This window comes from Petaurus breviceps, unplaced genomic scaffold (assembly GCF_028583685.1).
Source record: "Petaurus breviceps papuanus isolate PSGF00001 unplaced genomic scaffold, PetGlider_PUasm1.0 171, whole genome shotgun sequence".
NCBI classification, from domain to species: domain Eukaryota; kingdom Metazoa; phylum Chordata; class Mammalia; order Diprotodontia; family Petauridae; genus Petaurus; species Petaurus breviceps.
Genome location: NW_027185754.1, coordinates 25709403 through 25723196, shown reverse-complemented (window position 1 = coordinate 25723196; position 13794 = coordinate 25709403). Strand labels below are relative to the sequence as shown.

Genomic DNA, 13794 nt, shown 5'->3' with positions numbered 1-13794 from the left:
CTGGTATATGCCTAGTTTCTGCCAGACTATTTTTCAGTTTTCCCAGTAGCTTTTGTCAAATATCAAGTTCTCACCTCAATAGGTAGAATTTTTGGGTTTAACATACACTAGGTTACTATGTTCATTTGTTTCTATATACTGTGTGCCTAGTCTATTTCAATGATTGATCTCTCTGTTTCTTTCCTAGTACCAAATTATTTTGACTGAGTTTGAGATATGTTACTGCTAGGTCCCCTTCCTTCACCTTTTTTTTTTCATTGATTCCCCTTTATTTTCTTGACCTTTTATTCCTCCAGATGAATTTTGTTATTATTTTTCCAGTTCTATAAAGTAATTCTTTGGTAGTGTGATAGGAAAAGAATTAAAGTTAACCCAAAGAAAAGAATTAAAGTTAACTTGGGGAACCGAAAGTCTTAACAAACTGTTGCTTGTTTAGGGTCACACAAGTAGTATCCCAAGTGAGATATGAAACAAGGCCTCCAGATTCCAAGGACAGAATCCTTCCCACTGAAATAGAAAGAGTTGAAATGCCATAAACTTGAGAAAAGGGTATATATTTCAGTCTTGTTTTTCAGAAAGTGACTTCTAAGTGCTTGTCTTGACATAAAAAAAAGGGATTATAAAAACCATTAGCACAACTTAAATTCTCAAGCTCTTTATTTTTATTATTTTTTTTGGAGAGCAATTGGGGTTAAATGACTTGCCCAAAGTAACATGGCTAGTAAGTGTGTCAAGTGTCTCAGGCCAGATTTCAACTCAGGTTCTCCCGACTCCAGGGCCGGTGCTCTATTCACTGCGCCACCTAGTCACCCCATCAAGCTCTTTAAACCTTAAAATCTATGCATATTTCTAAGATGCTGGATATATAAATAAGGATTTTCATTTTACTCTCTGAATAATAGTAACCATAAATTAATAGAACATTATTACTGGAAATGGCCTTAGAGATGATCTGATTCACCTTTTTCATTGTTTAAATGAGGAAACTAAAGCAAGCCTATGATTTGCACCATGTAAAACAGAGAGTAGAATTCAGTCACTTAAAGCACTATTTTAATAGTTAGGAGATAGAATTACGATAGAGTTCTTACTCTTTCCTAGCTCTGAATTTCTCAAAGTGAGTTATTACACATATACTAATATGCAATAATGATACTAAATACCTAGAAAGCAGAGGTATAAGGTGTTATGGAAGATCTAAGAAATAAAAATGATTCCTGACCAGAGAGATCAGGGAACATTGAAATGCTAAGAGAAGACTTAAGGTCTCCTGATTACCATATTGTCTCTTCTCTCTCTTGAGCAGAGCCTGGCTTTTGGATGACAGAATGTTACTTTTCCCAACCCAATACCAGTAAATCCCACCTTTCTAGCTGTCAAATATAGATTTGCCCTCTTATTATTCAACATCAAGCCATTAGAAGGAAAACAAAGGATAAGAACAAACATTGTCGTGAAGAGAATCTTCAGCAGATAAATTTCTACCTATAATTCTGGTTATATCCATTACCAGAGCTCTCAGTTTCAGAGATCTTACTCATGTTAAGATCAGTATAACCAAAGGAATTCTTTCTTCTTTAGATAATCAACAAAGTCTTCAGTAACTGGTATCAACTGGTTGTCATTCACTGATGTTAATGTGACCTTAGGGAAATCATTACTCCTTTCTGAGCCCCAGGTTCCTCATCATTGCTCTGCAAAGCACCACATAGCTCTAATAGCTACCATTTTATGTTCTTGGGTCCCTGTGCCTTGACATTTTATATTTCAAAGCTTCCTTCCCAGCTAACCTATTTTTAGGTTAATTTTGGATTTTAATGAATGCTTATTAGTAATATTCCTTTAAATCTCTGTATTATTAGAAATCTTCTATTAAAATAGGAAGTATAAAACAGGTCTGAGTCAGGAAGACTTGAGTTCAAATCCAGCCACAGAAACACCTGCATAACTCTAGGCAATTCTTAACCTCTATTTGCCTCAAAGTTCTTAACTGTAAAATGGGGAGAATAATAGTACCTAGTACCTACCTCCCACAGTTATTTTGAAGATCAAATGAGATGATAATTATTAAGTGCTTAGCACAGTGCCTTGTACATAGTAGGTACTATATAAACACTTGTTTCCTTCCTTCTCTTTCCTCACTCCTCAAAGGAATAGCTGAAAGTTAGATCAGTTCTCTTACCAGTGCATTTCTTTATGGGTCTGATTTCGTTTGTGGATGGCATCTCCATTTATAATATCCCGATTACTGTTAGTGAGGACTCCTCCAAAATCATATGGACCTGTAAAAAGAAAGGGAAGAAAAAATGACATTAGTTGGAATGTTACTGTTTATCTTAGGTTCAAACAAAATGAAAACAGGCAAACATATAGTCTCATCAGGAGAGAAAGAGAAGTACACATTTTCTAATCTTATAATATAATGAAGCATCTATTCTAAACAATTCTAGGAAGTGTTTATTTCAACACTATTAAAGGTTTTCTGCATTATTCATTTGTTTTTAAAATAGGGTATAATCAGAAACAAGGTAAAAATTTCATGTGACATTACTGGGAATAACAAAAGTGATGGAGAACTTGAGTCATTATAATTAAACTTCCAAGAAAAAAAAAACCCTAACATTTCATATGAAAATTAAAATCAACAGTTTCTAAATATTATGTGAAACAATAAATGGAAGAATCAAAATTTTTTCTAATAATCTCTTATAAAGAGATACAGAAAAATTTGCCTATTTTTAGGTTTGCTCTAAAAGCAAACATTAGTGAATTATTTTAGAAGTTTGGGAAGTCTCGTAGTGATAAATATTTCAGCATCAAGGAAAAAGCAGTTGCTATGTCAAGTGTCTTGTTAAGGTAAGTATGGCGTACTGCACAGAGAGCTGTATGCAAAGCAAGAAGAACCCAGGTTCAAGTCCTTTATCTCAAACATCCTAGGACTGCAACTCTGGGCAGATTACTTAACCTCTTGGTGCTCTAGGCCATGTACTGACTTAGAAAACCATCACATGACATCATCTATATTGTACCGTATTTTTATTTGTTTTGCTAAACATTTTCCAACCACATTTTAATCTGATTTGGGACTCCTGGGCTGTGTTTGAGAAATTCTCTAGGACTATATGTTGCAGACTTACATTTGTAAAGGAAATTTCCTCACCTGGAAGTTCTCTATATCAATGAAATCTCCAGTTCCTATCCTCTGCCTTTTCTGGAGTCACACTTTAATATTATGAAGTATTATTTTTCTAACTATGCTACCATGAGGCAATGTGGCATAATAGAAAATGTATTTTTTAAACTGGCTCCAATACCTTCAAGCCATGTGACTTTGGGTAAATTACTTCCCCATTACAGGCCTCAGTTTTCTCATCTAAAAATGGGGATGATCATATTTACATGCATTATTTTACAGGGTTGTTCTTTGGGAAATGCTTTATAAATCATCATCATTATTTTTGCTATTCTACCTATTCTGAGAAGTCTGTAAGATCAGAGGAAATCCTTCAACACACTAGAGGACCAGAGGAATAAAAATTGTACAAAATAATAAGATGGGGGATAGCGGTTTACAATTTGCATCAGTGGGGTAAATAACTAACACAGTAAAAACAAGGATCCACAAAAGAATCTGTAAATCCAGAACTAGGTGTGTTTAATATAATCATGCTTCTGAAGTTAATTTCCAGGATGACTTAGCTACTGCAAAGCATGACTAAAAATATTGTTGTTTTACTATAAAAAGGTAGAAAATGGGCAAATTAATATTGTAAGCATTCATGTTTTACCAATTACACAATAGCCAAAGTATTGGAGTCCAGGTCACTCGTCCACAGAGGCTTTCAAGAATAGTTACTAGAAACTAACAATAAACACACTGTGGGACAAACAGAATCCTCTTCTTTAATGAAAAATTCACTTCAAGTTTTCAGGTTTAAGAATGAGAGGCAAATAGGGAAGAACCCAAAGTCAAATTGGCTAGCCTAGGTACGGGAAACATAAACCAGCATACATTGATGCAAAATAAAACATGCAATATCAAATTGTATTTTTCTCCTCCCCCCCAAAAAATAGCTGCAAGAAAATACTACAGAGATTTTCATTTCTTTTTAACATTTTAAGAGGGTCTATAAGTCATGCAAGGAAGAGGAAAAGAGCATGCTTTATATAAAGGAATGCAAGTTGAAAAAAAGAAATGAGTTAAAAAAAATTAAAGAAATGAGACAGAATTTCTTTCTACCAAAGAAACTGTTTTAATTACTTAAATTAACTTATCTAAATATTTTGACCATTCTATTCCTGTCAGAGTTTTCAGTTTTACCAGCAGCACCCTAATATTCAATTTGGTTTAAAAAAAAAAAAGAGAAATGCAAAGAAGAAGAGAATCAACAAAATCATGACAAGGGCTTGAACTTTCACAGTAATAAAAGTATAATAATTTCTACAAAGATTCTCAGTCACGCTGCAGCCACAGACCCAACTAGGTAATTCACTAGAGGCTCAGGGAACATGATCATGAAGGAGAAAATCATGTTAGGATGTCCAGATCAAAAAACAATGAGCTTTTGGGGGGGGGGGGCGGTCCTTCAAAATCAACAGTGTTCATATGACATTCAAGCAAAAACTGAGACATGCTCTTAATGTGTGATCAATAGGCTCATAGCAACACAGAATTTAGAGGTAGACTGGACTTTAGAGATGATGATCTTAACCAATTTCATTTTATAGAAGAAAACTGAGGCCCAGGAAAGTAAAAAAAGACTAGATGGTCACAGCCAATAAGCAATAGAGCATGAATTCAAATCTACAGGTCTTTGGACTCAGTCTAGGGCTCTATAATATGAATGTAACTAACAGGTTTCCATATATACTATTTAAGCAAATAAAATTAGCTGGGGGTCTACAGGAACATTACATTCAAAAGACAAACTAGAACTTTAAATTGGATGCCTCTTGAGAAAGGCGTTTTGAGACAGTCAGGAGGCCACAGGCCATCATCTTGCAGAATATAAAGAGAATTCAAGCCCTGCTCATGACAGGGAGCATTCCTTTATTGTACCTTCACTATCAGAACGACCTGTGGGAAAAACTCCAGTGGCTGACAGGTAAATCAGGAGCACACTGTTGGCTGGCAGCTCCTGGAATTTAAGACATACACATATGTAAAACAATAAATAAGGAGAAACGTGCTTTTGAAAAAATAATCCGTGACATAGCCAAGAGCAATAAATCCCCCTAACACAAAGTGGTGACAGCCAGAGCCAAATTTAAAATCCTATGCTATTTTCCAGCAGAAATTTTAGTTTTGTTGGCTTAGAGATTACAGAATATTAGAGGTGCAAGGGGTTTAGTAATCGTCTTACTCCAATTCCCTCATTTTACAGATAAGAAAACTGAGACTTAGGAAATTAAGTGACAAGCTCAAGGTCACACAACTGTTAAATAGCAGAGGTGGACTCAAACACAGGTGTTCTGGCTCAAGTCTAACAACCTTACCACCAAACCACACTTCTACTCTGTAATTTCTACTTGCTTCATCACTGTCTCCCCAGCAAATAATCAAAAAGCTAACCACTAATCAATGTATATATCATTACAAATTATAAAGATTATCTTTAGACACTAACACCCAAGTAATGAGTATCTTTTTGCATGCCTAAATTCAGATTTGGAGGCATTTGGGTGGTGCCATGGACAGAGTACTAGGCCTGGAGTCAGAAAGACTTATTTTCCTGAGTTCAAATCCAGCCTCAGACACTTACTAGCTGTGTGACTCTGGGCAAGGCACTTAACCCTGTTTGCCTCAGTTCCTAATCTGAAAAATGAGCTGCAGAAGTAAATGGCAAACCTCTCCAGTATCTTTGCCAAGAAAACCCCATATGGGTTCACAAAGAGTCAGACATGACAAAAATTACTGAACAAAAAATTCAGAGTCAAAGATAGAGGTAGGTTAAAAAAAAAAAACAGGAGCCTAAGGCACAGCAAATGGAAAAGGTGATATACAAGGGGCAATTTTTAAGATACAGGTTTTTATAATTGCACAAACGCTCCAGTGGACACTAATACATACATAATTAGCACCCTTTTCAAAAGTAAAAGGGTATAACACTCAAGTCTTTCTAGGTTGCAAAAATGACTTGTTCTACATCTGCCTAAAATAGAGAAGTAATAATTATTGTTATAAAAGACAAACTCTCCTTGTAGGAATGTTTAAAAAGCCTCTATCTCAAGGGTCAAGAAAAAAAATACCTTAAATCTTTAAGTTGTTACAAATGAAGCAGAAGTGTATTTGGGGGGCTTCTTGATATCTGACAAATATACGTAACAAGCTACTGTTTCGCCTGAGGTGGTGCTGGCAATAACTATTACGCCTGCAGCATTTGGAGGCATGAACACTTAGAGTAAGTACAGTGGTAGTTCAACACATTCATTAACTTTGTTAAAAAAAAACACATTCATTAATTTTCTTTAGGAAAATATGTATAACAAGCTCTTTCTATACTACATAGAGAGACTTAGGATTCCTATTTTCCAAGTTCAAAGGTAGGTGTTTCATTTGAAGATGGCTCACCAAATTTGTCACTGGTATAGTTCATAATGTTTAAGACCCTTTTTTTTTCTAGGCAATAGAAAACATGATCACACAAACCTTAAAAGAAGCTGCTAAAAATGTATATAGCTGGCTGAATGTTGGTTTGTACAGCAGATATTTATGAGGGTTTTCTCGCCGGGCAGGCTTGTCCACAAATTCCTATAAACATAAAAAAAAAAAAAAAAAAAAAAAAAAAGCACTTTTTTATTTTAATGGACAATTTTCTACTTTTTTCCATGAAGTAAATGTGTTCTGCTACACTAAATAACAAATGTTATTTTATTGGACCTACCTACTCATGTTGCCCATGAAAGAAAAAACTTTTATGGTTTAAAGCCTTTCACAGAAGACCTCTTCTGATATATGAACATGGTATAAAGGTGAATCTACATCTTGAAGGCTACTTCTAGTAGGGTCTAGTTCTGACATTTTTTTTTAATTCATTTATTTATTTTTAGTTTTTAGCATTCACTTCCATAAGCGTTTCATTTTTCAAATGCTTTATCAACTTCTGATTTACATTATTCATTTCTGCTAGATTTTGAGTTACAAATTTTCTCCCCGTTATTCCCCCACCCACTGTCCCAAAACAGAAGTCCCACAGGATATCCGCTCCTCCAATCTGCTCTCTCCCATGTTTTCTCCCATACCCCTTTCGACTTTTCCAGTACGGCATGGTGGATCTCTATGCCCCAGTGCCTGTATATCTTATTTCCCAATTACATGTAAAATAGTATTAATAATAGTGTGTGTGAGTGTGTGTGTGTGTGTGTGTATATATATATTAAACATTTGATTTTAAAACTTTGAATTCCAGATTCATTCCCTTCCTCCCTTGTCACTCACCCTTACTGGGAAGATAAACAGTTCAGTATAGGTTGTACATGTGTAGCTAATGCAAAACAATAACATAGTAGATATATTGTAAAAGACTGACTACATTTCCCTCCCTCCTATCCCACCTCCCACTTGTTCTATTCTCTACTTTGATCCCATCCCTTTTCAAAAGTGGGGGCTTCCAACTTCCCTCCCCCTCAGCCTGCCATCCCTTCCTTCATCCCCCTTCCCCCCTACTCTCCTGTAGGGTGAGATACCCTATTTATTGTGTATTTCATTCCCTCCCCAAGCCAAATTCAATGAGAATAAGGTTGACCCATTCCCCTTTGCCTTCCTATTCCTCCCCTCCATTGTAACCATTTTCCCTTGCCTCTTCTATATCAGATAGTTTACCCCATTCTGTCTCTCCCCATCTCCTCTCATTATATTCCTCTCTCACCTCTTAATTTCACCTTTAAAGTATCATCCCTTCCTGTTAAATTGGTCCTGTGCCCTCTATCTATGTATACCTGTAAACATATATACACACATTCACATATGTAGTCATATGACCATACACCCTCATATATGTGTGTGTGTGTGTATATATACATATATATATATATATATTCCCTTCAATTATTTTCATACTGAGAAAAGTTTCATCAGTTACAATTATTGCTTTTCCATGTAGGAATGTTAATAGTTCAACTTTGATAAGTTCCTTATGATTTCTTTTCCCTGTTTACCTTCTCATGCTTCTCTTGCTTCTTGTATCTGAATGTCAAATTTTCTATTTAACTCTGGTTTTTTCAGCAAGAATGCTTGAAAGTCCTCTATTCCACTGAATGACCATATTTTCCCCTGAAACATGATACTCAGTTTTGCTAGGTAGGTGATTATTGGTTTTAATCCCAGCTCCTTTGACCGCTGGAAAATCATATTCCAAGCCCTTCGATCCCTCAATGTAGAAGTTGCCAGATCCTGTGTTATCCTGATTGTGTTTCAACAATATTCGAATTGTTTCTTCCTGGCTGCTTGTAATATTCTCTCCTTAATCTGGGAATTCCGGAACCTGGCTATAATATTCCTAGGAGTTTTCTTTTGGGGATCTTTTTCAAGAGGTGATCGGTGCATTCTTGCAACCTCTATTTTGCCCTCTGGTTCTAAAATATCAGGGCAGTTTTCTTTGAGAACTTCCTGGAGGATGATTTCTAGGTTCTTACTTTGATCATGGCTTTCAGGTAGTCCAATCATTTTTAAATGATCTCTCCTGGATCTATTTTCCAGGTCAGTGGTTTTTCCCATGAGATATTTCACATTGCCTTTCTATTCTTTCATTTGTTTGGACCTGTTTAACACATCTTGATTTCTCATGAAGTCATTAGCTTCCATTTGCTCCAATCTAATTCTGAAGCAATGATTCTCCTCATTGAGCTTTTGAGATTCTTTTTCCATCTGGCAAATTTGGCTTTTTAAGGCATTTTTCTCCTCATTGCCTTTTTGAGCCTCTTTTGACATTTGAGTTAGTCTATTTTTTAAGGTATGATTTTCCTCAGTCAGGCTGTTGACTCTCATTTCGTAATTTCCTTGCATTGTTCTCATTTCTCTTCCCAATTTTTCCTCCAGTTCTCTCATCTGCTTCTTAAGATCATCTATGGCCTGTAACCAGCTCATATTTTCCTTTGAAGCTTTTGGTGCAGGAGTTCTGACTTCACTGTCTTCCTCCTGTTCCATGCTTTCCTCCTTTTTGTCCCCAAAATAGGAGTCTAATGTTGGAATCTTCTATTTGCTTTGTTTCCTTTGCCTGGTCATGTGGCCCCTCAGTCACTTGACTTGGGGCTTTTTGCCACAGTAGGATTCTGCCACCAGACAGGGGAACTTCTGTCCCAAACACTGGGACAGTTTTCTCAGCTGCCAGAGGTATTAGTTGGGTGCCCTTTTGGAAGCCTCCACACACTCTGGCAAGCTGGTCACACACCCCAGTACCTCCACCCTAGACTGCAATCCAGATCCAAGCAGGTTAAAGCAAGAGCGATTACCCCTCAGACTGGTCACTTGGACCCCCTAGACTCTGCAAGCCAGGAGCTGAAGCTGCCACATGGTGTTGGCTGGCTGTGCTAGGCATCTCAGCGGCTTCTCGCCCCGGGGGCAAAAGCCTACACACTCCCGCTTGCTGGATCCCAAAGGCCAGACTGCACTGACCTCTCAGTTTGTCCTTCGCATCTATGTGTTAATAAATCTGGAACGGCCACAGCTGCTGGTAATCTGGAGTCCCTCCAGCCGGTGGCTGGTCAGGCCCGCCCTGGGGCTAAAGCCTTGGCGTGGGGCTGGGCTTGGCACTGAGCTGGCCAATTCCTGCTGGCCTGCCGGGCTTTCGTCAGCAGAAGGTTAGCTTCTCTGTGTCATTTTGTGGGTTCTTCAGCTCCAAAGTTTGTTCAGAGTCCCCTTTTTACATTGACTGGGGAAAGTAGAAGCTGTAGCCGCTTGGACGTCCTGCTTCTTCTCCATCATCTTGACTCCCTTCCATAAGCTTTTGAGTTTAAAATTTTTCTCCCCTTTCCCCCCCCCCACCCTCCCCAAGATGGTGTGTAATCTGATACAGGCTTTATATATACATTCATATTAAACATATTTTCACATTAGTTGTGTTATAAAGAAGTATGAGAACCAATGGGAGGAACCATGATAGATAAGAAACAAAACAAAAGAGTAGCTCTGACATTTCTAGCTCTGATTATAGATTCAGGGAGGAATTACATGTTATTTGAGGATGAGCCTAGACCAGTGCAAAGAGACTCATTACCAGAATACCAGCTACTTGATGAACTTATTCTGATCACATTAAAAAACTGAAGACTGCAGAAGTGGTCAAGGGTTTTCAATCTACGTCTATGAAAGCAACATACACAGTAATGAAAATACAGATGTTCTGAAGGCCTGAAGAATTATTTTACAGTACACTAATCCTTGGGTTATAAGGAAACAAAGACTTCCTTCTGTATACAGTACATGCAGTTAGTTCAAAGTTTTGCCCAGCTTAAAAACCACAGAGGACTCTCACCTGCATTCCGGGTTTGTTCATCTGTGAAGCTAAATTCATTGGCTCTCGTTCTAAGGCCTGCAACATCCGGAACATGTCAACAGTTAGTTCACTGAATTTCACCTACAAAAGAAATAGACCAAAATATTAATACACTGATCAAGGGAAAGATACAGTCTTAGGCAAAGCCCAGTAAACCAAAGAACTTAATTATAACATGCTGACGAAGGCTACTGTCAATTTACTTAACCTCCTTTCCTTGAGTTCTATTAACTATAAAGAAGCCACATAAGTAATCAGTCAGTCAATAAACATTTATTAAGCACCTACTATGGGTCAAGAACTGAATATACAAGAAAAAGTAAAAGATAGTCCTTGCTCTCAAGGAACTCACAGTCTAATAATGGGAGAGACAATGTGCAAACAATTAGGTTCAAACAAGCTAAATATATTATGAATTGGAAGTAATAAACAGAAGGAAGGCATTAGAATTAAGAGGAATTGGCCAAGGTTTCTTATAGTAGGTGGGATTAGAGCTGTGACTTGAAGGAAGTCAGGAGGTAGAAATAAGGGGGGAAACCATTCTGGGCATGGGGAAGAGGGCAGAGATAGTAACAGAGAAAAGGGAAACAGCCATTGAAAATGACTGAAGTGTGTGTGGGAGGAGAAGCAAACATGGAGGAACAGAGGAGGCACTACAGCTGGGTTCTGCCAACATTCCCTTACAAACAATTTTAAAATAATCCATCAAATCAAATTTCTGGAATGGCAGAGCCAACAAAAGATATTTTTCCAGTCCAAGATAACTGAGGAGGTCAGAAGGAGGGGTCTGTGACATTGGGATGGGGGCTGGCTCACAGCATACGTAACAGGAATACCAGCTGTGAGATATGACAGCAGCAGCAGTTTCAGGGGCTCTCAACCCAGAGATGGTAAGGGAATTGGAAAACCAGTTAGAAAGACATTACAAGGGACCCCTGTGCAAGGACTGGGCATGGAACAGGGCACTGTAAGGCAACTCCTTTGTACATATCCACTTCTAAATTGCAATTCCAGGGCAAAAAGGAGCACTTTTGGTCACAAGGGATTAGGGGCAAACACAAGCAGTAATGCTTGTGGCTGCAGGGAATCAGAGATCCTTTCTGAGCAAAGACTAGATAGAGCACAGACCAGGAGAGCAGTGACCTCTCTCCAAATCACACCACCACAGAAGCATTGAAAATTTCCAAACCCCCAGAACTAGCTCTGAAAATAGCATAGCAATAAAGCCTGAAGCTTGAGGCAATGCTGTATTCCCTCCCTCAGGTAAACAGATCTCAACTTAAACATAAAATTCAAAGTTGAGAAATAGGCTGGGAAAATGAGCAAATAACCAAAAAAGTACTATATAGTGACAGCAAAGATCAGACAAATATTCAAGAGAAGACAATGATGTCAATATAGCTATAAGCAAAGCCCCAAAGAAAAAAATGCAAATAGGACACAAGTCCAACAAGAATTCCTAAAAAAGCTAAAAAATTATTTAAAAATTCAAATAAGTGGCAGAGGAAAAATTGGAAAAAGAAATGAGAATGACGCAAGAAAATTAAGAAAAGACAATTAACAGTGCAGTAAAAGGGGCACAAAAATGCTGAAGAAAATAACACCTTAAAAAAAAAACCAAATTAGTCAAATGGTAAAAGAGGTACAAAATTTCATTGAAGAAAAGAACTAAAAAAAGAAGAATTGGTCAAGTGGAAAAAGAGATACAAAAATTCACTGAAGAAAATTATTCCTTACAAATTAGAATTGGGCAAGTGGAAGATAATGACTCCAAGAGACATGGAGAAACAATAAAACAAAGTCAGAAGAATGAAAAAAAAAGAAAATATTAAATACCTCATTGGGAAAACAACTGATGTGGAAAGTAGTTAAAGAGAGATAATTTAAGAATGAATGGACTACCTGAAAACCACGATCAAGAAACTGTAAAGGAAAACTGCCCAGATATCCAAGAACCAGAGGGTAAAATAGAAATTAAAAGAGAACCCAAATAAAAATTCCCAGGAATATTATCACTAAATTCCAGAGCTCCCAGATCAAAGAGAAAATATTGCAAGCAGCCAGAAAGAAACAATTCAAATATTGTAGGGCCACAGTCAGTATCACATAAGATTTAGCAGCTGCCAGATTAAAGGGGCCGAGGGCTTGGAATATGATATTCCAGAAGGCAAAGGAGCTAGGATTACAACCAAGAATAAATTACTCAGAAAAACTGGGTATAAATCTTTGGGTTGGGGGTGGGGAAAAGGGAGGAGGGAAATGGATATTTAATGAAATAGAGGATTTTCAAGCATTCTTGATGAAAACACCAGTGAAGAATAGAAAATTTGACTTCCAAATACAAGACACAAGGAAAAGCTTTTACAGTAGAGGGGAAAATAAGGCAGGGAGGGCAGACTTCAAAGGGAAAAGAGGGCCAAAGTATACATAGGGATTTGTGGTTTTGTGTATGACCCTTTTTTTCTGTTCCTCTTTGTATGTGGAAATGCTCATGTTGGTAAGTTCAGAGTATCAAAAATAAACTTTAATTACTTTTTAAAAAGACATTTAAAAATTTTTGAAGTCAGGAGATAGCATGTCTTATTCAAGGAAGAGCAAGGAGGTCAGTGAAATTAGATCACAAGTATGTGAAGGGAGTAAAAAATAAGAAGGCTGAACAGGAGAGGGAGGAGAAACAAGTTATGAAAGACTTTGAATGCCAAAGAGAGGATTTTATATATGATCCTGGAAGTGGCAGGGAGTATCTAGAGTTTATCAAAGAGGGGAGTGACATGGTCAGACCTGTACTTTAGGAAGATCACTTTTTCAGCTAAGTAGAGGATGGATTGAAATAGGAAAAGATTTATGGCAGATGGACAACCAGCAAGCTATTTTCTATGGTGTAATGAGGTGATGAAGGCCTGCATCAGAGTGGTGGCAGGGTTAGAAAAGAGAAGGGCGTCTAAGCAGAGATGTAACAAAGGTAAATCAATAGGCTTTACAAAAGATTAGATATGAAGGAGGAAGAGTGAAGAGTCAAGGATGACACCAAAACTGTGAATGAGAGAAATTGGGAGGGTGGTGGTACCTTCAACAGTAGTAGTATGGAAATCAGAAAGAGAGGAGGGTCTGGAAAGAAATAAAATTAGTTCAGTTTTGGACATGTTGAGCTTTAAGATGCCTAAAAGACATTCAGTTCAAGATATCCAATAGGCAATTGGAGATGCAAGTCTGAATCAGGAGAGAGGTCAGTGTTGGATAAGAAGATTTAAAAATCATCAACATGGAGATGATAATCCAATGCATGGGAGTTGATAAGATC

The 13794-nt window shown here is 37.4% G+C and overlaps 1 protein-coding gene across 5 annotated transcripts in view; it reads right to left on the bottom strand.

Moving 5' to 3' along the window:
- Positions 1 to 13794, bottom strand: part of SCAI (suppressor of cancer cell invasion) — a 206783-nt gene that overhangs the window by 45426 nt on the left and 147563 nt on the right. For all 5 annotated transcript variants that reach the window (XM_069082770.1, XM_069082771.1, XM_069082772.1 and 2 more), the window contains 4 exons: positions 10473 to 10574; positions 6650 to 6751; positions 5060 to 5138; positions 2183 to 2282 (listed from right to left, as the gene is read on the bottom strand). In XM_069082770.1, coding sequence (XP_068938871.1) covers positions 2183 to 2282; positions 5060 to 5138; positions 6650 to 6751; positions 10473 to 10574 — 383 coding nt within the window. The remainder of the gene's footprint in view (positions 1 to 2182; positions 2283 to 5059; positions 5139 to 6649; positions 6752 to 10472; positions 10575 to 13794) is intronic.